We start from the raw sequence: 24,458 nt of genomic DNA, 5'->3' as shown, positions 1-24,458 counted from the left end.
TGTACCAGGTCATAAGGATTATAAGGCAGCAGGCTAACATTAGGACATCAAAACAATGAAAATGTGTAATTCATTACGAATTCAGTTATTAATTCATGCAGGCCCAACGAAGTGGAAAATGGCCCAGGGGGACTAAGTGACTTAGCAACCGAATGCAGTTTTATCGATTACGAAAAACCGGTTTGTGACTCCGCGAAAATCAAACGAGTAAACGAACTAGCGAACAAACCCTTTGAGGTGTTCATTAAGCATCGGAGATCGGAGAATTCTCCTTCTACTACGTAGAATTCTCCGGCTAAGTTTCAAAGGCCTCTACCTATTTTCTTATTAATATGCAGAACCTTTAAGAATCATTCTCCGGTTACTTTACACTACTCTCCTGCTATTACAATTCTTAATGAAAACCCTGCCGCTTTGAGACTCCCAAGACAACTCCTGATTGGACGTGAGGGCTTCTGAATATTAAATACCCGACCTGACTCGGGTCCTCTGAATTACACATTTTCATCGCTGTGATGTCGTCATCAAATATTGTTTAAAAATAAATTTAAAAAGATGCAAGGCTTATCAAACAGCTGAGAATGTTTCATTTTAATTACAATAGGGTTTTTTTAAAATGGTCCAATATTTTGATTGAGTAAAACTAACATTAATCAGAAGCAAGGAAAGCTAATTAAAATTGAAACACTTAGGGTTACAATACTGAAAAGAAAGTAAACTAACATAAAATGCTGATATTATATATAAACTAAAATAATTTACAAAGGAGGAAAAATGCACATGTAACCATAGCAATTAGAAAATTCAAGTCTGCTCACATCTATTCATGCCATATACATGTAGTTCAAAAGGTGAAATGGTTATTGCTTGTTTTCATCAAGTTCACACTATAGATTCATCCTTTTCTGACTACAGTAAATATAGTTACATGGTTTTCCCCTTTTGGTCAGACTATATGCTGGGGGAGGTGGGGAAAGAATACTTTTTTTAACCCTTTTAAATTTCTATAGCCAACTCATGCATGTGGCCAGATTTAATTGGTCCATAGGAGGCCAAATGCTCAGGGGGGTACTTGGGATTTCAAGTAACGGGGATGATCGAAGGATTTTTTGGGGGGTTGAAATTTTAGATTCCAGGATTTTTTGGGGGCAGGTAAATTTGGCAAGTATTTTTTTTATTTAAGTAGGGATATTTTTGGGTATTAAAAACAATCTGAAGATTTGTGGTAGTGCCTTGGCTGCATAGCTCTGCGAATAGAGTTCAAACAAACATGTTTTGCTGTTGATTTTTGAGGGGTCAATTTTTGATCTAGGGATTTTTTGGAGTTATGTTGGAAGTCCTAGGGATTTTTTGGATCTTGCTTTTTTTCTCCCACTCGATCACCCCTGTTACTTGAAATCCCGAGTACCCCCCCCCCTCATCTCCCCCCTGGGGCCAAATGAACAGGGTTCTACCTACATGTATTATACTGAACATGAAAAAGACAAAAACAACAACAATCTTACCAAATAAAATTCTTAATACACCAAGGTTTGATGGATCAACTGGTGAAGTCATGAACAGTAAGAATTTATTCCATAAGCTGGACTGAACCACGGAAGACTGGCTTGTCTTGTCTTCCTCTGTTGTGGCTTTTTTGCCCATCTTTAATAGCCTGTTCTTCAAGCAATGAAACCGTTCTAGACGTTGGTTCCTCTTGTGCCTTAATTAAGGAAATAAAATCGGTCAGACTTAACTTAATTTATAGCAAGTTACATTTTATTTCACAGGTTTACAAATTTTCTTAGGCGATTTGGATATTTCGTGACTGATCATAAAGGCTTCGGTTTAATTAAGCTTAAAACTTTAGCTTTTCCACCAAACGTAACTTCTGCCTGTTGATTTAATAAGTCAATTCTTAATGTCCCAGCTGTGTTTAATAAGTGGGCTTGATTTTAACTTCAGTTCTTCGCGCAAAACCCAGTCAATATTTTGCGTGAATTTGCGATCTAACCTGAGAATCTCAAACGAACCCGCGTTTCCGGAGAATTATTGATTCTCGATCGAGTTAACCGTTTAGAGAAGTTCCTCCGTAAATACTGGCAGTTTAACTGAATTATTGTTGCGCATTGTAAATAATTTAGAAGGTTTCTACAAATAACCTACCTGGGAGATATATTTGTACACCAAACGCTGGTGCCCGGGGCTGGACAAAAGATCAGGCGCGCTTTTAAAAGCAAAATCCACCCTAATCTACGGTAATAACTTGACTGCTACACTCAGCTGCCCAATTTCTTTTGTGCCTACTTTATAATCATCTGCTCAGCCATCTGCTATCGTGGCATAACATTGATTGGCTGAGCTTCTCACTTTGAAAATTATTATGAAAATTTTTGTTGCATGACCGCCATTTTGTTTTTGAATGGGGGACTAGTTTCCAGCTTTCTCTCGTTCAGTGTAACAAGAAAATTTACGCGAAGCTGCCGCAAAAATCCCGTATTGTGTTTTGTTATGTCTTTTTTGCGCGGACGGGATTTTAAAAACACAAACACAGTTTTTGTTTTCGGTCTTTTAGTGGTTTATTTGTGTTTCTTTGCGATCAACTCGCTTTCTTCGCTTGAAATCTTTTATTTATAGCCTCGCACCTAATTTGGAGGTCAGCGTTGCGTGTTCTTTTTTGGCGAAAAAAAGAAGGCCTGATTTTTTATTATTTTCTGGCAACCGATCTGAAACTTTCGCTTCCAGTACTTTTTACGTCCGTTTCACGCCTCTTCCCTGGTGGATCACTGCTCTTTGTTCTCTTCTCTTGTAAAATATTACAGAATGTAACATTGTTCCCGCAACCTCGGCAATGCCTCTTCATGCCCTCCCCTTTCCTGTCGCCGATAGATTCGACTCCCCCTTTACCCCAGGGTTCCCGCCCCAACCTTGTCTTGGCAATTGAGCGTAAAGCCAACCCTACCTAAGGTGGGACTTAACATAAAGGTTCTTTTTCTGTCGCTTTTCATGAGTTTTTGAAAATGATATCTCGTTCGCTTTTTAAGCAATGCAAAAACACTATGCTCGTCCCACAAATCTATGTTAAAAGGGTGCTGTGTAAATATTTGGGTGATTTTTGGAGACTTTTGGAAGGAGATAATTTTTCTTAAAGGAGTTGTAAAATTTAGAAAAATAAGAAATATTAAAGATTTGAGGAAGTTTTAAAATTAGAATTTGAAGTTTAAAATCAGTAGACGGACACCAGACAGTCCCGTGACAACCTGGAGTGCTCTTGCGTGGGGGTCAACTGTCTGTTGGTGTTCCAAAAATAATTTTCTTCCTTTCATTCTTTTTATAAATTACTATAAATTTCACTCAAATTTACGTTAAGTCCCCCCTTAAACGTAAACTGACCTCGCTTTCCATTTATTACTGAAATATCAGAACTGACTGGTCGGGCTGTTCTTAAATGAAATGCGTCGATAGATCCGAGAACTGGTATGGACAGACTGCGAAAGCGCCAGAAAAAAATGCAAGAATGTAAATTTTGCCGTGCTAAAACTCATGACTTCACGGAAAAATTCACTTTTTTCGTCATTTGCAAACTCGAAATACATGTTTATCACAGGTAAATTCCTCCTTTTATTTCATATGCTATCTTGATACACTCAAAGCTATTGTACCGCGAGAAGGCTTACGAGAAAGACACCACCCAAGGTAAAAGTTGGTCGTTAAGAAAACCCCACTTCGTTAACTCCTTCCGAGGACCCAGTCGCTAACGGGAGTGGTCGATTTGAGAGAAGTTTTCCTGAGAATATTAACGGGGTTTTATGAGGGTGGTTGCAGAGGGGAGCTGTTCGCTTATAAGGGTGTTCGCAAGAGGAGCTTCAACTGTATTTAAAAAAAACGATAAGGAATTCCAGGAAAACTCTTCTGTAAAAATAAAGGCCTAGCCAAACGGCCAGGCCAGGCCTTGCGTGCACTTGCGATGACTTGCGTTCACCTTGGCAAATTTGCACGCAAGTGAACGCAAGTTTTTAACCGTTTCAACGCAAGTCAACGAAGTTTTGCTGTTTACTCTAAGTACTGAATTGCAGCGCGCGCAGTAGCATTGAAATGGCTTTTTCGACAACTTGCGTGCACTTGCGAGTGAACTTGTCTGTCCGTTCGGCCAGCCAACGCAAGTCTGTACGCAAGTTCAACTTGCGTCCACTTGCGTTACCGTTTGGCCAAGGAGATTATGGAGTGCGGTGGCCTTGCGTTCATGTTGGTTAAAGTTCCAACTTGTGTTTTTAAAGGACATCTGAGTGGGGGAGGTAAAGTAATCAGTCACACAAGACATTTAATGTTAAGTTTTAATGCTTTCATCTTTAAGTGTTTCATCTGTTACATTGTCCATGTTTACATTTGTTTCTTGTTTCTTCTCAGAAAGAGATGATTTAAATTTTCTCATCTTCATTAGCTTGAGGCTGGCAACATCACAATCCCAGTCCCTGAAAAAAACAGACAGACCACTCAATGAATACACATCATTAATTTGTACCAAAACATTTTTCTCTTATTTCTTGCATTTACGGATAGATACTCTAGGGTTCGTACTCATTTGAGCTTTTGAAATTCCATGACTTTCCATGACCTTTTCCATGACTTTTCAAATTTTTCCATGACCTAAGTTTGACCATTTTTCTTGAAAATTTTCAACAATTATCTTGATTTCGGGTACGTTTTACCATTTTCTTGACAAAAAAATAACCTGCCTAATTTATTTTGTACAATCAATACCATTTTTCCATGACTTTCCATGACCCACACTTAAATTCCATGACTTTTCAGGCCTGGAAAATGAAATTCTAAGATTCCACGACGTTTCAGGATTTCCAAGAACTGCACGAACCCTGTACTTGCCAAGTTTCAACATTGAGTTTGCTCTTACATTTCTAGAATCGCTTTAGAGCAAGTTTTTAGCACAAGAGTAAAATTATGGGCTATTATGTGTTGCTTAGCTTTTGCTTAGCTCCATATTTAGCCAAAAAACAGGTGACTAATTCCAACCAATCACAACCAACATGCCTTTCTCTCAACCAATCAGGAACAGAGCCAATACGAACTGTACCTCAACTTCTGTGCGTTTCCCGTGCTTTTATTTGCGACAGCTTGTTGCAAGTCAATGCTTTTAGCTCTGATTGGTTGACTGCGTTTGGCAGTTGATGTGATTGGTCAGAGTAATTTTGATTGGTTTTATAACAGTTCTTAGAAGAACACTCTTCAAGTCAAAGATCCCTGTACTTACCTAAATTGAACCAACGTTTTAGCAGATGTGAGGTCTGGGAGTTCTGTACAATGGAAAGAAAATACAAAAGTGGACATATGCATCAATCATGGCTTACCTTCAAAGTCAGTAACACAAAATTTAAATGTTCTTTAGAAGTTTCTTTTTGTACTTAGTACAATTGTTTCAAAAAATGCAAATCAACAAAACTAGCTCACGAGTAGTGTTCTCAGTGGTCTGTATTGCACAACTTCAAACTGTTTCTTAAAGAATGCTCCTATTTAGCAAGGAGTAGTTTGCCACAACCATAAAATTTGATTTAGGGAGAGCACTTTTTAAATTTCGGTAGCTCAAGGAAGTCCTGATGCTATTGGCCACAGAGTCCTTATTTGTGTATTTCATTTTTTGTTTGCCTTGCCACCCAAACTTGGTTAAAACTGCTCTTATGAATTGAAACTCACCCTAAACTAACAAAAATGGATTGAAGCATAATCATTAAGTACACTTGTCGAATAGGGGGCAGTCATTAGAATAGGGTCAGAGGCATGGTGGTCTGGACTCTCAATCAAGCAGTTTGGGTTCAAGCCCTGGCTGGGGTCACTGCATTTTGTTCTTGGGCAAGACACTCAACTCCTATGGTGCCTATCTCCATCCACGTGTTTATAAATGGGTACCAGCAAATATAATGCTGGGGAGTAACCTTGTGATGGACTAGCATCCCATCCAGGGAGAAGTAGAAATACTCCTAGTCACTTCATGTTATGGAAACCAGGATAAGCTATGGCCTGGTATGCCACTAGGCTTGAACACAGACTTTACCTTTTCGTACCTTACTATTAGAATAGGAGTGCTTGTTGAAATACCTTCAAAGGGGCGAGCATTAAAGTGAAGGGGGCTTTTTAGGAAAGAGAGTGCTAAACCAGTTCAATCTTCTGATTGCAAGAGTGATCAACTTTACTTTCAAGCAGACAGATTAAGAGAGTATATACATGTTTGTGCCAATGTGCAATCAACTTCTTACAACAGTGTAAACTTGGATGTAACTAGTAGCCTACCTATGCCACAAGTGTTATATAGCTCTCTTTCACGTTCAACGATAATTTTTATTGTGTCCTCTCTTGATGCATGAGCTCTGCCTTGTCTTCCTTTTATACTGTTCTGTTCATTAATCTGCTGAAGCTCTTGATCAAATCGATGTAAATAGCTGGGAAATAAAAATGAAATGAAATATTCAAGGTTTAGGTTTTAAGTATCACTGTTCCCAAGTACAGATAGTTGGGGATGTCCTGTAGATTGAAGCACACCAAATGATAAAAAGAAGAGACAGACCAAAGGTGATCTGAAAAAAGTGCAATGGAGAGAGAAAGCCGAAGAAGCATGGCCCCATCTCAAAGCAATACCCTTCAGAGCTTGACATCACTACTGAAGTAAGGATTATAATGGATTCCATAATTAGGGGTGTTGAATGGTAAATTTAAGAATTACAAGACGGCAAGACTGATATCTTTTTTGCAAGCCCAAGACCTTTTAAGGTTTGGAAAAGAAATCAAAAAAAATTGAGACGATGATCGAGACTTATCAAATTTGATTAAAATTGTGTGAGGCACACATTCTTTAGAAACATTCACAAACCCTATAATTATGTGTGATTTGCTATGCTTCATAATTTGGTGTACTTACTAGAGTTGTTGTTATAACCGGTACAATTCAGCAACAGCTTCAGGCTTGTATCAAGGTTGAAGACCCACAACAAAGAATGTGGGCATAAAGTTAATAGGGAAGTGGGGGGGGAGTGCACTAAATGTACTGGACTTAAAAAAAATGTCCCCTTCCAGTGTTTTCCACTGAAAAGGTAAACTCCCTTCCCTGGATCTTTTACGCAAGCGACATACATCACCTGACTATCAGCATAACAGGCAAAACAAATCATGTACCTAAACTCTGAATGTGGCAGTCACTAACAAGTAATGAATAAATATAACAAGCAGAGTTTAGCTAAAGTAGCTGAGATCAATGAAAGAAAAGCACCTCTCAATAAGTTCACACATTTCAGCACAGGAATATTGTGTCTTTTCTTCCTCTACATTTTCATAAAACCATCTAAACTTTTCACCAACTGCAAAACAAAAAAATAATAGCAAATTTCCACTCCTCAGGATTTCCATTGACCTTCAATGGTGTCATGAACATATCTATTTTTGTCATGGACTGAGACATTTGATTGACATTGTGATTTGATACTATAGTGATTGCGACACATTGTAGAGGTCCCCAATAGGGTTTTCAGATCACGCCATCCTGGCTAAAATTTTCCCTCAATCCCGTAATCCCAAAGGTTTTTATCTACTTATCCCGATACCAACCATTTATTGTTTCCTTTTCTTAATCCTTTGTTTCAACAATAAAACGCCTTTCAATGGGTGTATATCCCGGGGGGGGGGGGGGGGGGTACTCCCATATGTGGCCTATATAGGTATGTGCCGCCCGATAGGGTATGGTTTTTGAGGTTCTCAGTCCTTAAATAGGGTATCATTTTTGCTCCTTTTGACAATGTGTTCCCGGTGTGATCCTTAGATAGGGTACCTAAATTTTATTAGCTAAAATAAACGCCCAGATAAACGAAAAAAAGGTATCTTAAAACTGAATTTTCTGTTCAGGTATTAGTAAAGCGATTTTATAAAGATTTGTGTCTTGTCGTGCGCGGTTAGCCGTTATTTGGGTCGTCATGGAATGCTTCTCCTCCCCTTGAATAGGGTGTCATTTTTCGGTTTTGGGCCTTAAATAGGGTATCAATTTTCGCTTTCGTTATCCTTAAATAGGGTCAGGGTTTAAGAACCTTGGCAGCACACCCCTATCCGAAATTTATGGGAGTACCCCCCCCCCCCGGGGTGTATATTCCCTCCCAGCACTGGTCTTGAAGTCTTTGGTTACTGACAATAAGCTTATTTCTTTCTTTCTGAGTAACTGGCACATGGAAACACGGTAACTTGTGTAAGTCAAAATAAATCCTTTGTGCGGCTTTTTGTAATGTTCACGAAGATTGTAAAAAAAAATAAAAAAATGTAAATGTTGTTTATAGTGGTCATGCACTTAGCTTCGAGATAGCTAGTTTACAGGCATGCCACTGAAACAGATGAAACAAACATTTTAAATGAACATAACGTGGTTAAAAATCCCAACTGGCAGGAGGCAGACCAGTTGGCTATATACAAAGTGTGACCGAGGATTTGAAATCGGGACTACCGAGAAACAAATCCAGCTAGTGGCAGGGACAGGTCTTGAACCGGGGACCTCCGGATTACAACACCAGCGCCCTAGACCACTCGGCCACGCTTGCCTCCGTTGCAATTGCAACATGTTTTTCTTTACAAGTACATCATTTTTTTTGTCAGTACTTTCCGTTTCCTGTGTGAAAGCGGGACAATGAAGTGGAGTGGGACAGGAGGGTGGCCCGAACCTGGGAGAAAAGGGGCGGGAGGTGGATGAAGTTCAAGAAGCGGGATTCCCAAGGTGGCGCGAAGCGAGAGAAATTGAAACAATTTCACAGCAATTTGTTATTTTTTGCAAATGAAATAGGACAAAGAGGAGAGAACCAAATCTATGGAAAGGGGCTGGAAGCAGGAGAAAAAGGTACAGGAATCAAGAGGTTCAGGACCCCCCATCTCCCCTCACAATAAATCTATTGTAATCATAGTCTCAAAGGTCAGCTGTCTCATTGTCTCTCAACCAAAGGCCCATTGTCTCTTGCTTCAGATGCTTGGGTTGATGCACAAACAGTAAAGCTTTGCTTGTATCAAGGCGGCAGATCATTTTTTACTGGTAGATAAAACTTAGCATTGAAACAAATTTAATACCTTTAATTTGGAGAAGGTAGCTTCTTTCTGTCTTTTTCCTACAAAGCAATGAAATAACATCAAGCAACAACAAACAAAAAAAGAAATTTATTTTAAAAGAAGGAGTATAAGGAGATAGAAGGAAAAGAAGCCAAAACCAGCAACTACTGCTTCTACTGAAGGAGCCGTAAAGTGAAAATACAAAACAAGCAAAGGCTATGGTGAGGGATTCTATAAAATAGACCAGCTTGCTACTGGTCCAACTGCAAACCCTAAAGGCTGGTTCACATTAGCAACATAACGGCATAACCATTTTAAGTCATCAGTGTGAACAACTTAACAACATTGCCGGAACATAATGACATACATGTAAGCATAACCGTATAAAGAAAAAACTTATCTTTTCTTTATGTTGTTATGTTCATAATGTTGCTAGTGTGAACCAGGGGTGCTTTCATTTTCATGGAATTTTCGGTGTCTGAGTTTTTTTTGACAAATGGAACAGCTGATCACATAAACGTATTGGAAAGGAGCTATTCCTTTTGAACGTTCCACTTTAATAGCACTGCAAGAGCCTGGTGATTGGCCATGATACAATAATGCACCAGTCATTTGAAACCCCCGACCCCCCCCCCCCTCGGGCATGAGCGGGGCAAAAGCGGGGCTTTCACTTCAGATTCACTCCATTTTGGTCCCCTGTTAAGCGGGGGATGCACCAGAAATCACAGTCTTCGCATCCCGGACCGGGGGAATAAGCGGGGCACTCACTCCATGGTCAGCGGTCATTTTCGCGCCGCATGGTAATTTCGCATACATTATTTATGTCGACTCGCTTGATCGATCGGCCAGTATCGCTTCAATATTCGCTGCCTTCTGCACGATGCTTTGTAATGTTTGGTACCGAAATGTAAAGAAGGCTGTGTTAGCCGAAGATTTTTCAAGTCTGGTGACAAAAGGTAGGCATATTTCAACAATATGGTATTGATATAAGATATGCTTAACTCATTGCTCTGATCTCGGAAGACTTGTTGACCAGTCTATGACCTATTTGAATGTTTATTAAGCTTAATTAATTAATTATTTAATTAAGCTTAATTCCTTTAAAGTTAAATGTTAGTTTGACAATAATAGCGCATTAAAGACGCTGGAGACATTCATTTATGATAGTTTAAGTTGAGTTAAAATACAATGTAATAGGAAGTTTCTAGTTTTAGAGATCAACAAACAGAGAGCCGGCTGTTCAAACAACACAGAGCATATTGTAATATCATCCTGCATTTCCATATAAAGTTGAGTTGGAAATTTCAAATAGTCATCTTCTTCCTTGTCCATTGGGGGGCCTTTGCAAATGTATTCCTAGCTGCTCTGAAATCAATGTGTTCATTTCAGGGCTACCAACGTTTTTATCATCCCTTACTGGCATCCCTTGTTGTGCTTGGCTATAACAAGTTTTGAGTTTTCTACAAGGAATTACCATGTGTGTGGATCATATAAAGGGGCGGGGGAGTTCACCATTCACTTTTCTCCTGGGGGCCGGGGACTTCACTTGCTTTCACTTGCCAAAAAAGTGAATGCCCCGCTCATGCCCGAGGGGGGGGGGGGGGTCGGGGGTTTCAAATGACTGGTGCATAAACATTTCAAAGACAGATCGAAGTGTTTTTAACTTTAGATTTGTACAATTAGGCAAATTTTCCTCAAGGTGATTTGTTCTTTTATCCAAATAACCTGTACCGTTAAATTCTCCTGATATATATTTTAGAGAGTCACTGTAATGTTGAACTGACCTTTGAAGCTTTTCATCCCTATGTGCTTGTCGTGCCAACTTTGTAGCTTTTCTAGAATTAGGGTGTACAACCTTCTTGCAATGTACTTTTGATTTTCCCTCCTTTGGCTTACAACAAAAAAATATTTATAGCAGTTGAGTTAGAGACTCCTGACTATCACAGAAAACGCTGCTTGCATCAAACTCGAACATTCAGTTCGAAACACAGCATATTGAGTACCAAAGCATTCACAGTTTTGTTTTCAAATGATTCAGCAATCAATTTCAAATTTTAAAGCAAGGATAAGATGCAAATACGTACCATTTTCAGCTTGCAAAAAACATAAACAATGAATAAATATTTTCCTGCAATCTGTTGTGCAATTTCTACCACGTGAAATTTACCTGAGCCTGCTTGTGGTCAGCTGTTATCATGTCACTGATTATGCGTACTACGAGGACAAAACAAAATGGCGGCCCGGGTAAAGAGTGCGTTTCGAAATGTGAACCGCATAAACAACATGTTTCTTCCTCAGTTTGAAAACCTGAAGCAGAGAAAACTTGGAAGATCAGCTTACAATGTCTTCGTCGATTACAAAGCTGTGTTTGTGGATTTCTGCCAGTATGCAATGAAGAAGCCGCTACGTTCAGCAACAACATTAGCTTCAGTTCTTGGGTTGTACTACGTTTATGAACAAAATCCTGATGTAAACTCTTACGAAGACGCTGTCTTGGAGTGCGCTAATGAACTGCTACAGATAAATCATTTGATAAGGAACCCATCGTCGGACAATTATGTGCAGAAACTGTTAAAATATCGTAGTCAAGAACGGATAAAAATTCAGAGTTTTGGCTTCTTGTCGCTCGTCTGGGTGTCAGAATTTGGGCCCAGTGTTGATCTGTACGAGAACCACTGCGAATACGTGCAGCCAAGATGGAAGACTTTTCCTCAGCGAGTTATTGACATTGGAATTCTTGGACACTGGTACTTCCTGGAGAAGGCCATGATAGACTATGATGTGAATGAAGCCGAGCTGGCCGACTGTCCGCCGGACACACAGTAAATGGAATACGATCACTTTATGTCTGACTTTGATTTTTCGTAACGAAAGCATTTTAAAGAAAAATTGTGATTGCGTTAAGTCAATATAAGAATTAAAATAAAACTCTTTTCAATTTTGCAACCAAACTGACGTCACACCTTCATATCACGTGGTATTCTGACCGCACGATTCGACTGCCACTTTTGAAGGCAGAAATTAAAAAAAAAAAATAATAAATTATTTTATTTAGGGGAGCAAGGATGACGCAGTGGTGAGAGCACTCGCCTCCCACCAATGTGACCTGGGTTCGATTCCGGCCACGTGGGTATGTGGGTTGAGTTTGTTGTTGGTTCTCGTCCTTGCTCTAAGGGTTTTTCTTCGGGTTCTCTGATTTTCCTTCCTCCTGAAAAACCCGCATTCCTAAATTCCAATTCGATCTGGAAGCTTCTGGATAGAGGACCCGCATAAAAACCAGCTAGAGAAACTTTCAGCGCTTGTAAAATGGACAATTTTTATCGTAGAATTCTCAAACTATGGAATTGTGTATTTCAAATAGTTAATTTTTGTGTTTTGCTGCAGCCGCAATGGCTGCAAGCAAAACACATTGAGAGCTGAAGTTTGTGCCGTAAGGTGTAAGTGCCGTAACAGAGGAGAAATCTGAACTACCGATGTCAATCAAATCCATGAACAAACAAAATCGAAACCAATGAACCGTAGCGCTGATCGCATTCGAAGTTACGGGCCAAAGTATTCGAACGCAAACCACGTTGGACACGTTGGAAAACAGAAAACCGATTTAAAAGTATATCGCATTGGGAAAGAAAACAAACTGTGGCGCGACCACTCCAGTTTTATGAGAAAATTATTCTGCAGTTTTCATCATTTACGAAAAGAGCGAAGACTTGGAACCTCGCCGAAGGTCATAAATATTTTCTCCAAAGGACCGGTTAGTGCACAGTTTGTAAACTTTCGCTTTGAAAATAAACTTACCCTCACCTTGTCTACACTGTCTACAGCATACTAGTACTGTATTAACTCTGAACTTCATATTTTAAAATAAAATGTATGAACGTGTAACTTGTCACGCAAAGACAGCTGGAAAGGAATATACCATGCTGGTAGGCTGCACCGCTAATTGTAGCTGTATTCGAGCTATATAAAAGACAGCTAGAAACGAATTAATACTAGTAACATCACAATGGGAAAGAAACTTATTCAGTGGTGCACACCGTCGAAAACAAAGAAATATTAAAGGAAGTTCTCATTCACCAGATTCACTGCATCAGATGCAACATTCGTCAGTTCGTGTTTAAATGCGTGGCGACCAGTTTGTTTACTAGTTATTAAAAAATAATACGGTCTTCATTTAATAAACAGTTCATCCTTAAATTTCAGCTTTTCTACGACTGACAGGTAGGTACTATAGTATAAGCCCCGCTAAAATAGCTGGAAAGGGAAAGTTTTTTGAAAAATGAATTTTTGACTGCCAGACGCGCTGCGCCACATGTTTATTTTGTGAAGATTAATTAAACGCCGTGAAAAATAGAATTTGATGTCCAGTGAGCCACTGCATCTTCGGCTACGCAGTCCTCAGTGAATCCTCCAACTTCACAAATTTCTAAAACTTTAAGAAAACGAACTTTCGCAGAATCAAAAATTGGTCCTTATCGATCTTCCGATCTTGTTGTGAAGACACTGAAATTCGACGAGTGTTCATGCGTGAAGGGATGACTGACGAATGATAATAATTATTTGTAAACTTTCGCTTTCAAAATGAACTTTGCGTTACGTTCAACGCCGTCTTTCCGTTGTTGATTTCAACATAACATTGATCAGTAAAATTATCAGGATTGAATTAACACAAAGTGACTACAATATAGTGCAATTATTAACCTGCACACAAGTGACAGACAATAAAAGACGTTGGATTTCAATCTCGACTCACTTGTCTTTCATCAACATGTTCCCTAAGACTTTGCTCTAGCAGCAAAACACATGGACCCATTGGGGCCCTATTTTTCAATTATGCAGATAAAATTTGCTTCATATGCACTACGAAGCGCGCGCGAGTGGAGAAATACTGGCGCAAAGTCTCGTCACGCTTGCTTGTCGCGCTTAATTGTCACGCGTCCGTTTAATCTTGCGCTTACTTGGTTGCCCACTGCTGCTGACCAGCAGAAACGTTAGCTATTGGTTACAACTTTATAAGTGACACTACCTTTCTGCACCTTCGTGAAGGGGCGGAATAGGAACAAGGCTACTAAGTTACGAGTTACACTACTTCACCCATACCCACCCCCTACGCCCACCGCAACACCAGGCCGAGCACGTGTGCTTCCGCTCTCTCCTCCGCAGAGCTGCTTCTGTTGTATTCGCGAACAAGCATCCGTGGGAATATTGGGAAAAGAGAAATGTTACGCGTGTGTTGCGAGGAGAGCGTGCTCGCGGGTGTGTGTGTGTGTGGTTTTTCTCTCCGGAACTTATGCGCACTCCAAGACAGCATTAACAAGGGAAAGTTGTATGGCGCCATACGTTGGCTCGCTTTCCTTCAGTTCTTGCCGCCTTTTATCTGTTTCTAAGATCTGTAGCGGGCTTTCTAACCTAATTTCCATGTGTTAAAGTAATTAATTGTTTGTTATGAATCTGACTTTACAAAGATAACGCATGTAGCTTGAAATCGATTTTGACATTTGTAAGATAATTAAATTTCGAATGGAGTGTTTTTTCCTGTTCTGCGAGACAGATATCCAGGGTCACCATAGAAGTTATTAAATTTGATCTCTCAATCAGCATGGATCGAAAAATGGCTCAAGCTACAAGCGTTCTTGAATAATGAATGTTTTCAGATGCCTTCTTGAAACGGACATAGTAGACACTTTTTGCATATTATCGTAAACAATCTTTGAAAAAATGAGGAGTATTGCAAACGTTTTATTGTTCACAAAAGAGCGATGCTGCTTCGGTTCTTAAAATTAAAAGTTGAGTGAGCTTCACGAAACGTTTTTTTAATCTTTTGTCACCATTTTAGCACATAATTTACACTGATTGAATGGGCATGTTGGTTAATAAAAACGTAACGGTGTATAAAGATAGACCCATATATGGCCCTAGTTGAAACAAAGTCATTAAAAACGTCGCTAAACCCCTGTCGCTTTTTACCTTAAAACATGCACTGAATTCGCTCCAGGCGTTTTGTAAACAACAAAAATGTTTGTTGAAAATTAGCACCATTAGTTTTTTCAGTCAGTTTCGATTTACCGCTGATGAGATGCGCGCGTTTACATAGGCCATCAGGCAGAGATTTCAAACACAGATTTGGAATTGAAAAATCAGATGTGACAACATTGTATTGGTTTGGTAAGATAAGATAATAAACCATCAATTGACACGCGGTTCCTAGATCTTCTAGTCCATTGTGTTGCGGTCAATGACATAGTAGTATTAAATTGTTGCCTGGAGGTATTAATTCCTAAAACAGTTTGAAAGTCTATTAAAACAGTTAAACACAAAAAAATATGGACAGCTTTGTGAAAGTACGGAGTTTAATCTAGACATTTTGAGAGTTGTACGTTTGGAAAACCGATCCTGACTTTCGCAAGAGGCGAGTATAAGGTTTGAACTTTCATGCATATATTTGACTTTTTTACTTTGAACTCTTAAACAAATCTATTGAATGTGTATTTTTTGATCCCATACTGTGATCACTGGTGTGAAATCAGCACGTAGTGAATAAGTTTATATTTTCTTCTATTCATTTAACCTTCCACAAAGGTACATCTGCTGAAAACACGGCCACATTGAGTCACGTCTCTAAAGCTGTCCGCCGGAGGGGGAACTTGATATACGCACACAAGCTAATTAAACCCACTGTCGTTCCGCGATAAACTTCACTGAAGATGAGCGTGTATCCAGAAATAACGGTTAAGGTACCACTGATGAAAATTTCACCATATTACAGCAACGAAACAAATGTTTCATCAGTACACAACAACAATGTTCAAGCGTCGCCCGCCCTGGCTTTCGCATCTGGTCCCGGATATGAGTCGAAGCCTCTTGTACTTGACTTACGGAATTTGCCAAGTGTTGACTCTCCCGAGCTGGACAGCTCTTTGCGAGACATGCTGATGGAAAACATGAAATCTAACAACGTATTCACTGAGGATAACGACGACACTGTCTCCGAAATTTCAGCTTGCAGCTCCGTGGTTACGTTAGAAACTGTCGACGAGAGTGAATTAACCAACACGCCGACAGTAATCCGAAAGACAGCGAGGGCGTCTTCGTTTAATGCCGGAACGACGTCGAGGAATTCCGAACGAACGCCGAGCGAAACCGATGAAGAAGATGGCCGCAAGGCAGCGATAAAGAAATCTAAGAAAATTATTTCGGATTTTCTTTCATTTAACGCACCAAGTTTTAGTGGAAATGGAGTCCATGAAAATGACGATGAACCAAAGCCCCCTCCGCCATCTGAGAGACGAAGAAAATTGAGTATCACCAGAAGAATTTCGCCGTTATCTCTACATGGAATTTTTACTGGAAACACGTCAACAGGGACCAGCAAGCAAGAAGCTACCAGCGAGAAGGAAAACACTGGAAAGCGAACGCGTAAGCTATCACTTCAGACAATGTTTAAACCCTCGGCCCAGTCTTCCAACGAGAAAGAACGGAAGCGACGAAACACAGATCCTCAACTTCCGCCAAACCAACAAGTTTCAACAACTATTGAAAACGAAGAGAAGAAAGGAAAGGAAGAAACGGCATCTTTAAGTGGCAAAGAGTCACAAACGAAACCAGTGCTGGGTCAAGCTTTCTTTAAAGAGGAAGATATTAAAATACATGATCTTATTCAACATGTGTTACGAGCACACATGCTCTCGATGAAAGAATACAAGCGCGAGACTTGTGATCGTGTCTGCAAAAGCATTTGCAAAATTTTGAAAACTCTTGTAGCCTCCATGAAAGAGACAGAAAATTTGCAATGTAAAGTAGTGTGCCAGGCCTATATTGGCTCTGTGAGGGAGGAAGGAATGTTTGCTACTGTTCAGACTCTCTGGGAAAGTGACAGAGATAATTTTGCAGCGGTCAGTTTTAGGAATGACTCCTTGTTCGGGTTCGCATCTGTGATAACCAACGTGCTGTGTTAACACGGATCGAACTGACGTTATAAATGCGTGACCGGTTTTCCTAGCTATATTAATGTATCTAATTTTGAACTGATGGTCACATTTTCGAATATTTTAAGACCTTAAAATCCCAACATATTTTTTTTTCGTCCTCTAGATAACTGTAGGTAGAAAGGCGGTGTTCCTGCCATTGAAGGGTCATACTCTGTGTAGATTTCACCTTTGCAATCAGATTAAAAATAAGACTAATGAGATTGTGGTATCAGTTTTTTTTTTTTCTGATAAATTCTAGTCGATTCTCAGGAGTCACTGAGACCATTTTTGTATACCAGTAATATATAGTTTATCAGCCTATCCAGCTGGTTTTCTGCTAATGAGATCATCTTCTTTATAAGTTGTGCAACGCGGTTTTTTTTTTTTCTCTACCAGTTAAGGTTATCAAAAACCATCCGGCACCAGACGAGCCTGGGATTCATAAATAGGCCCACATGGGACATAACACATGATCAAACACGAAGTTCCTATCTAAGCTTTCATCCTCGGCTACAAAAAAGTAAGCAAGGCTCATACTTTGCAGGACAGTTTAAGCGAAAAGGACATGACAGAGCACAAACTGAAGCCCAAATTCAACAGTGAGACAGCTGTTTCGACCTGGTTGGGTCTCGTCAGTTGGCGGACAATTGAATGCAAGCTCATCTGAGGTCACCATGTGTTGTTTAATAAACGACTGGCCTTCGAATGGGTTGTTCTCCCAGGCTCCCCGGAGGGGGGGGGGGACCCGGGTGTAAATTTCGAATTTTTGGTCTCGCTTAGGGTGTTCCGGGCAAAACATCAATATTTTTAGTCATAATGGTCTCGTTTAGGGCTACACTCGAAGAAATATACAAATATTAATTTTATTCTTAGTTTTTTGGTATCTTTTAGGGATCAAGACAAGCTTGAGCCACACCGAGATTGGTCTCTTTTAGTGATTCTTTTCCAAATTTCCGACGAGCATCCCCACCCCTTTCATGTAGGAGTCCCCCCGGGGTTGTCCTACTCTTTAGCTGCTACACCGTGCTGTCGAGTCCCAACCAGGTCGAAACAGCTGTCCACGGTTGCATTTTGGCTTTCTGTTTGTGCTCTATCATGCAGTAACAGCCTTGCTCACTATAATTATTTACATGCGATTTTTGGCTGATTTAGATCTTTCATAAATCCTACGTATGCGAGCAAAACGAAAAAAACGATCTCTGGCTTAAAACTTTTAAAAAACAAAAGCTTTCGATTGTTCGATGTTCAGTCTTCGACGGGTCAAAGTGAATAAAGAATCATGAATATAAATTAAAAGTTTTTAGCCATGGATCGTTTTTCGATATTTTTATTTTTTCATCCATCTACTCTCAATATTTTTATTTTTTCATCCATCTACCATCTAATCCTCTCTCAATTGAATAAAGAGTGGTTGCTAAATAATTATAAACCAAAATAAAATGATCAACCTTTTACTTTGATCATGTGTTACCTTCGCTGCTCCTAGCTCCTCCGTCACCATGGGAACAAGAGCGTTTCTGCTCTCAACCTAGCCTCGACGCCTCAGGGTACGCTCAGTGTGTCGGAACCACACAAAGCATTTTTCCGTTGAATGTGCACAAAAATTTATTACTTAATCTTTGTAAAAGAAACTTTTCGCCCTTATTTGGAATTTGTAACTATACATCAAAACCAGGACGCGGAATATTAATAAGTTTTACATGCGACTTTCATTCAGTGAGGCAGAGTATACAATTAGAATACAGTTAATAAGCAACGTATCACAAACATCTTGGCATTGTTCTCACTGAAATGTCAGTTTTCTTTACGTGAAAATTAATTACTGTGAGAATGCGGTTACAGCTAAGTGATTTTGGGATAATTTAATAAAGATGGTGTACAGTTGTACTACTGACAAATTTCATTATGATCGATTGCAGTATTTGCCGCCAAAGTTTATCAAACCGACGAGTAGTAAGCTCAGATTTGAGTGTGCAGATCTGTTTTCAAGTGTGAGCGTTCTCTGTAGAAACTTTGACTTCTTTGGCGGAGAATAGTGAGAGCAATTTGATGTGTATATTCATTTGGAAAAGTGCAAATTGAGTTAAACTCCGGGGGGTAATTAAAAGATTTTTAGTCGGGGAGGCTGCGCCCTAAGGTCTAAACCCTTACCCTTTCATATACCATTTTCGACAGAAAAGGTAGCCCTTTCGTATACCTTCGTTAGGAAAATGGTACCCCTTTCACATACCAACTCGAGAAATTCCTACCCTTTAAAAAAGGTACCCCTTTCGGGCGGAGCATTCCCATATAGGGAGTAGCCTCCACCCCCCCCCCCCCCCCCCACTCCGGCTAAACGGCTGCCAGATATTGAAGAGGGAAATAATAATACCATATGAATTGTAGCTGAGCCTGTTGAGGATTGAAGTTTTCCAACAGCGGTCAACTTTGAAATCACAAAAGCTCGCAAACAAGGGACTTAAACAAACGAAAGCAACGCGGTTGATTGATCCAAACGGCTTTTGGTTTTATGAGCTGTTTAAATCCTTTAAATAAAACTAACAAATTGTACACCGTAAAAAGAGGGAGGCATTAATCTTTGAAGTGGAGCGTTAATGCTTCAATTAAGCTCAACACATGTGCGTGCTATAGATCATGCCATCCCGCAAGTGAGAAAATATTTATTTTATATTTACTTTCAAGCTGAGATATCAAGTACTCAAAAGCTATGCATTGTTTTTATTGCTTCATGCTGAGGAAACAAATCCCTTATGAAATATCGTGCGTTTTCATGCTTTACTGAAGACGGCAAACAGCTAAATAAATAAAGCACTTTCACAAGTCATCTTAAATCGAACCTTTTGTTCAAATGGATTATTTCACCTTAAGCATTTAACAAGTCATTTGGTTCTTACCAAAACCGGCTCGAGGCTATAAAATCTTTTGTTTGCTCCGGCCATTTAGTATGCAAATAACTAACACATTTTAAACGCTTTTAAACAGAAATGTTTAATTGTCAGTACTGCACATTGCACACAAAAATTCCATGTCAGTTGGATTACTGTAAAACCGATTTATTTTCACGAACGGAAGGATTATCGCAGTAAAAATAAATATTTAATATTCCGCAGAAATTTTGCACTGCAGATAAGATGAAAAAGACATTTAAAAACGTGATGTGATTGCGAGAAATTGCACAGCTGGATATGAGCTGAATGAGTAGATGTTACGAAAAATCTTTCCACGGCCCCCTACTATAAACACCTGTGTATGAAAGCAGGTTTTATTAATCATCCAAAGCTAACAGTTTTTCTTCTTCAAGTTTTGCAACATTTGTTTACTTTTAGCAACACAATGCGTCGGAATTAACGGATTGCCCGATATCGTTTGACGAGCGTGATTGACCAGCACTTTGTTGCCGGAAGCGAATTGAGACGATTTCAGCCGCGATAAATTTGTAAATTAAGAACGTATCTTTCAGTACACACGTCCAGTTCACAGAAGCCCTCGTGCACGTCTCACTCTATTGAGCGCTGTTGTCTGTTGAAAGTCTCTGGAACAAGCGAAAACTGAATTACGAGCGGATTTCTACAAGGTGTTCTCGAGGAATCAATCTTGGTTATGGATGAAACAAATGGAACGTGGTTTCCGAGGGAACGGCAAAACTCAAATCCATTTCACTTCACATCTGGTCACGAAGTCTCTCAGCGGGCAAGTAACGGAGAAACAAATATATACAACAACGCAATCCCGGAAAAACCCGACACGAAATACTCGCCGAAGCCAGGCAAAAGAACAAGAAAGCTGTCATTATTTTCGTTTCATTTCAACTCTAAATCTAATTCAGACGATAAAGGAAGGGTCAGGCGTTCGTCCCAGCCCGCCTTTACTCAACCTTCACCTACAACTCTTTCACCAGATCCGGACGTGTGGATGGCTTCGCTTAAACCTACTGCTTCACAGAATAGCCTAGACAGCTCGCCTTCTTCTTCGAGAAAATGCTCCTCGGTGCTTGGGCCTATTGAACGAGAGAACATTGCGATCCAGGACATAATTCAAGAGACGCTGAAATTACAGTTTGAGAACGTGCTGGAGTATAACCGCGAGGCCTGTGACCGTTTGGGCAAAAACGTTTGTCAACTTGTGAAACGGCGCGTCGAAGCGATGAAAGAGGCGACAAGACAGCCCTGTAAAATCGTGTCTGTAGTTTATGTTGGCGCTGTAAGAGACCACGGAATAGAGGTAGCTAGTCAAGCATTACTCGAAGCAGATAAAGATAATTTTACTGTGGCGAGTTATAGAAACGGAAAGGTTTTTACTGTGGGTGGTATTATGGTTATTCCGTTATAGAAATAGTCGACATGTTTATTCGTTTATTTGCTTAAAAAACGCTAAGAAAAACAGACGATTCCAATACGGGAGGCTTAGATAAGGAGCAAAGTTTGTTTTGAATACACAGGTATTTAGCCGTTTTATAGATGACAGTTTTGTGCAAGTGTTATATGGAGTGTGAAATGAAAACATTGTTCCGTCGCCGCATGGCTCCAGCACGGCCTATGGCCCATTAGCAGCGATACACACTGATAACCTATAACCACGACTCTATTAGCAGAAGCTGGATAATTGTCATGAGTTAACAGTGATGAGCAATGAGCAGAGACATTTGCGTGACCAAAGTCTAATAAAAGCAGTACTGAACGCATAAACTTTTAAAACTACGAGTATGCCTTTAATTCACTCAAGAGGGCTCTCTTTTAGTTTAAACCTGGAACGCAATTTTTAATTAGTAATTTTAAGCTCACTCTGGAATCTTGAACGAAAAGTGTTCAAGGCACCATTAAGTCTACATTTGATCTGACAAGCATTTCAAATAACCTGAATAAACAGAAAAATTAAAGTAATAAAATACTCCGCGTGTTAACAATTTTTCATCTGCTGTTGCGCATAAAGAACTTGTTACAAACTTTAAGGCTTTGATCATTTGTATAAGGTCTACTGGTAATAATAAACTAATAACTTTGTTATTACATGACTGACAGGTCCTTAAATTTACAGATTTACTGTTATTCTTTTCTTATAAGTTGCGATTCAACATTGTGGATATCGACGCGGAAGAAGTTGAAAAATTCAAAAAAATGTTATCTCACGAGTAGATAACAGAATTGGAGTAGATAAAGGTTAATATCAGTATACCTTACCTACACGTAAATGATACTACTAAAAAAGCCATTTGTCTAGTGTTTGCTGAATGTGCCCTTGATACTTTACTATTCAACCATTTTTAGAGAAGTCGAAATTCTTTTTACAAGCTTGTGTCATTCACTGAATAAAATCTTTCTTATTACCCAGGTTTTAATATTGACCATCTGTTCCTAATTGTGCAGCAGCTTAAAAAATTTCAAAGTGTCTCTTAATTACTTTGTAGAAAGCTGTTTATCACGCCATCTTTCAGAAATTTTAATGTAGGAATATCCGAGTCTTATTCATTCAAATCTGTTTTTGAGTCTATCAGTTCAACAGCTCAAAAAAGACGTACAATTTGCGAATATAGCTTCACTGAAGAAACATAACCAACAATGATAAAAATTACGTATTGTCCGTAGGTTCTGTGACGATACAAAAAACAGCTAAATTGCATAGTTCTTTTGAATGTAGCTCAGACACAATAGAGGTCAAGAGACCACATGTGCGAGGAATCTGAACCATTTGAATTTCAACACGTAGCTATCAGTGTTGAGTAGAGAATGATTCGGCCCCGGAAATAGCCCATCATCTTTCACAAAGCGAAATTGAAGTGCATCAAAAGGGTTTTCCGAGTACCTATTTGTTTGCCGATATCAATGCCATCTTTATCGCTTCATTAAACGTTGAGATGTGGTTACCTAATTAGGACTCTCAGCTTGGTCTTGCATATTTTTCGTGGTTTTATTTGTACTGTATTTATAAAAGCACTGTACTGTACTCTTTATAAAAAGCTCAGTCCTGGGGCGCGTTTCTCCAAGGTCCATAACAATTTGCCCACCCAGAAAGCCATAGCAAAATCACAAAACTTATTATTACAGAGCTGTTTTATTCCAATATATTTTGAATGTGAACAGAGGTTCCCTTCATACAAAGTTTAATATACAGGCCAATGCATTTTTCTGTTTTTAAGATACCGAAAACTGAAAATGGCTTAGCGGGCCCGAAAAGTTTCCGGCGCTTTTGAGTAATGGGCCCCCAGGGGGGTACTCCGGCTTGTAAAGGACGGGGATGATCGAATGGAGGCAAAACTCAGGACCCAAAAAAATCCCTAAGTCTTCCGACATTACCCAAAAAAATCCCAGAATCAAAAATAACCCCCAAAAAACTCCCTTGTCAAATTACCCCTATATTGCTGGGAGGGGCAATAATATAACACAAAGAAAACCATAAAAAATTAAACGCTCGTGTTTGTTTATTCATCATACCATAATTACGCCAAGGCCGCGCCAAGGCACTTTAGTTCGTTTTTAATGCCCAAAAAATCCCCTATTTAAGTCAAGTCACCCAAAAAAATACTTGCCAAATTTTCCAACCCAAAAAAATCCCGGAATCGAAAATTTCAAACCCAAAAAAATCCTTCGATTATCCTCGTCATTTACAAGCCAGAGTACCCCCCCTGAGAATGGGCCCCAGCGCTCTTCAGCTACGAAGGTGGAAAAAATACACTTGCACTTACGTAGTTACACACTCCTGAGCAGAAAGACTTTCCTGTCTTTTTTTTTTTACTTCCTTATGACAAATAAGGTATAGGCGCGGCCGCGAAAATAATCCCAAGAAAACTCATTGATTCAAAGTCAAGTTCTCCCCACGAGAATTACAGAAAATGTATTTAAAACAGTAAGGAGAATTTCATTATTTTTTTATGAAAAGAAAATTGTTATCGTTTTAATACGAGTCAAAAACTTTTTGTCGAGTTTCCGTCTCAATTTCAGAAGTGGCCGTGCCAGACCCCGGCAAACATTGGCAAATGGTTCGAAAAATATGAAAGTGCCCTGCGCAGCGTTTATTGAAACGAACACATTGGATACTGTAATGTTCAACATTTTCACTACTTACTACTAAACGTTTAGTTTTTACATTGACCTTTCCAGTGTTGATCATTACAGTATCCAATGGGCAAATGGTTCCTTCATCTACGTATTTTTTTAAAAGGGGTTATGCAAGTGAAAGATGAAGTATACCTACTTAAAGTTTGCGAAAGGGTTGGCATTATCTATCGAAGGCATATGAAAGGGTTCCCTTTCCTGTCAAAGATGGACATTTTGACCTCGGGGCGGGGGCCTTCCGGTATAAAATATTTTAGAGTAGCCCCCCGGAACATCGATAAGCTGCATTTGCACTAGGCCAAAGATATGATGCTTTAATCAAATACGTTTTGATTGAATAAAGGTCCATAAAGTCACTGTGCTCTACCTCGTCCCCAGGCGTCCT

At 39.5% G+C, this 24,458-nt stretch overlaps 5 protein-coding genes across 5 annotated transcripts in view; 3 read left to right on the top strand and 2 right to left on the bottom strand.

The window, feature by feature from the left end:
* LOC144664670 (vitamin K-dependent gamma-carboxylase-like) overlaps nt 1-2,416 on the bottom strand; it is a 171,972-nt gene extending 169,556 nt beyond the window's left edge. The window contains exons 1-2 of the mRNA XM_078525850.1: nt 2,146-2,416; nt 1,506-1,702 (exon numbers count right to left, since the gene is read on the bottom strand). Of these exons, the coding sequence (XP_078381976.1) occupies nt 1,506-1,644 (139 nt within the window). The 5' untranslated portion in view covers nt 1,645-1,702; nt 2,146-2,416. The remainder of the gene's footprint in view (nt 1-1,505; nt 1,703-2,145) is intronic.
* A 1,886-nt stretch (nt 2,417-4,302) lies between these two features.
* LOC144666985 (translation machinery-associated protein 16-like) lies at nt 4,303-11,246 on the bottom strand. Its single transcript, XM_078528438.1, has 7 exons — nt 11,145-11,246; nt 10,845-10,951; nt 9,082-9,119; nt 7,256-7,343; nt 6,283-6,431; nt 5,249-5,291; nt 4,303-4,451 (listed from the first exon to the last, which is right to left on the bottom strand). The coding sequence occupies exons 1-7, from the start codon at nt 11,145-11,147 to the stop codon at nt 4,307-4,309; spliced, it is 573 nt and encodes a 190-aa protein (XP_078384564.1). The 5' UTR covers nt 11,148-11,246; the 3' UTR covers nt 4,303-4,306.
* LOC144666983 (mitochondrial import inner membrane translocase subunit Tim29-like) lies at nt 11,242-12,029 on the top strand. The gene has a single exon (XM_078528437.1). It carries the CDS (start codon nt 11,293-11,295, stop codon nt 11,884-11,886), a length of 594 nt encoding a protein of 197 aa, XP_078384563.1. The 5' UTR covers nt 11,242-11,292; the 3' UTR covers nt 11,887-12,029.
* Nucleotides 12,030-15,631: 3,602 nt separating this feature from the next.
* LOC144666982 (uncharacterized) lies at nt 15,632-17,245 on the top strand. The gene has a single exon (XM_078528436.1). The coding sequence runs from the start codon at nt 15,762-15,764 to the stop codon at nt 17,010-17,012; it is 1,251 nt and encodes a 416-aa protein (XP_078384562.1). The 5' UTR covers nt 15,632-15,761; the 3' UTR covers nt 17,013-17,245.
* Nucleotides 17,246-20,241: 2,996 nt separating this feature from the next.
* Nucleotides 20,242-22,007, top strand: LOC144665535 (uncharacterized). The gene has a single exon (XM_078526772.1). It carries the CDS (start codon nt 20,625-20,627, stop codon nt 21,351-21,353), a length of 729 nt encoding a protein of 242 aa, XP_078382898.1. The 5' UTR covers nt 20,242-20,624; the 3' UTR covers nt 21,354-22,007.
* The last annotated feature ends 2,451 nt before the right edge of the window (nt 22,008-24,458 follow it).

This window comes from Oculina patagonica, chromosome 9, assembly GCF_052425735.1.
Source record: "Oculina patagonica isolate OP01 chromosome 9, crgOcupat, whole genome shotgun sequence".
Taxonomy (NCBI): domain Eukaryota; kingdom Metazoa; phylum Cnidaria; class Anthozoa; order Scleractinia; family Oculinidae; genus Oculina; species Oculina patagonica.
Note: the sequence above shows the minus strand (reverse complement) of the source record. Positions and strands in the feature narration are given on the sequence as shown.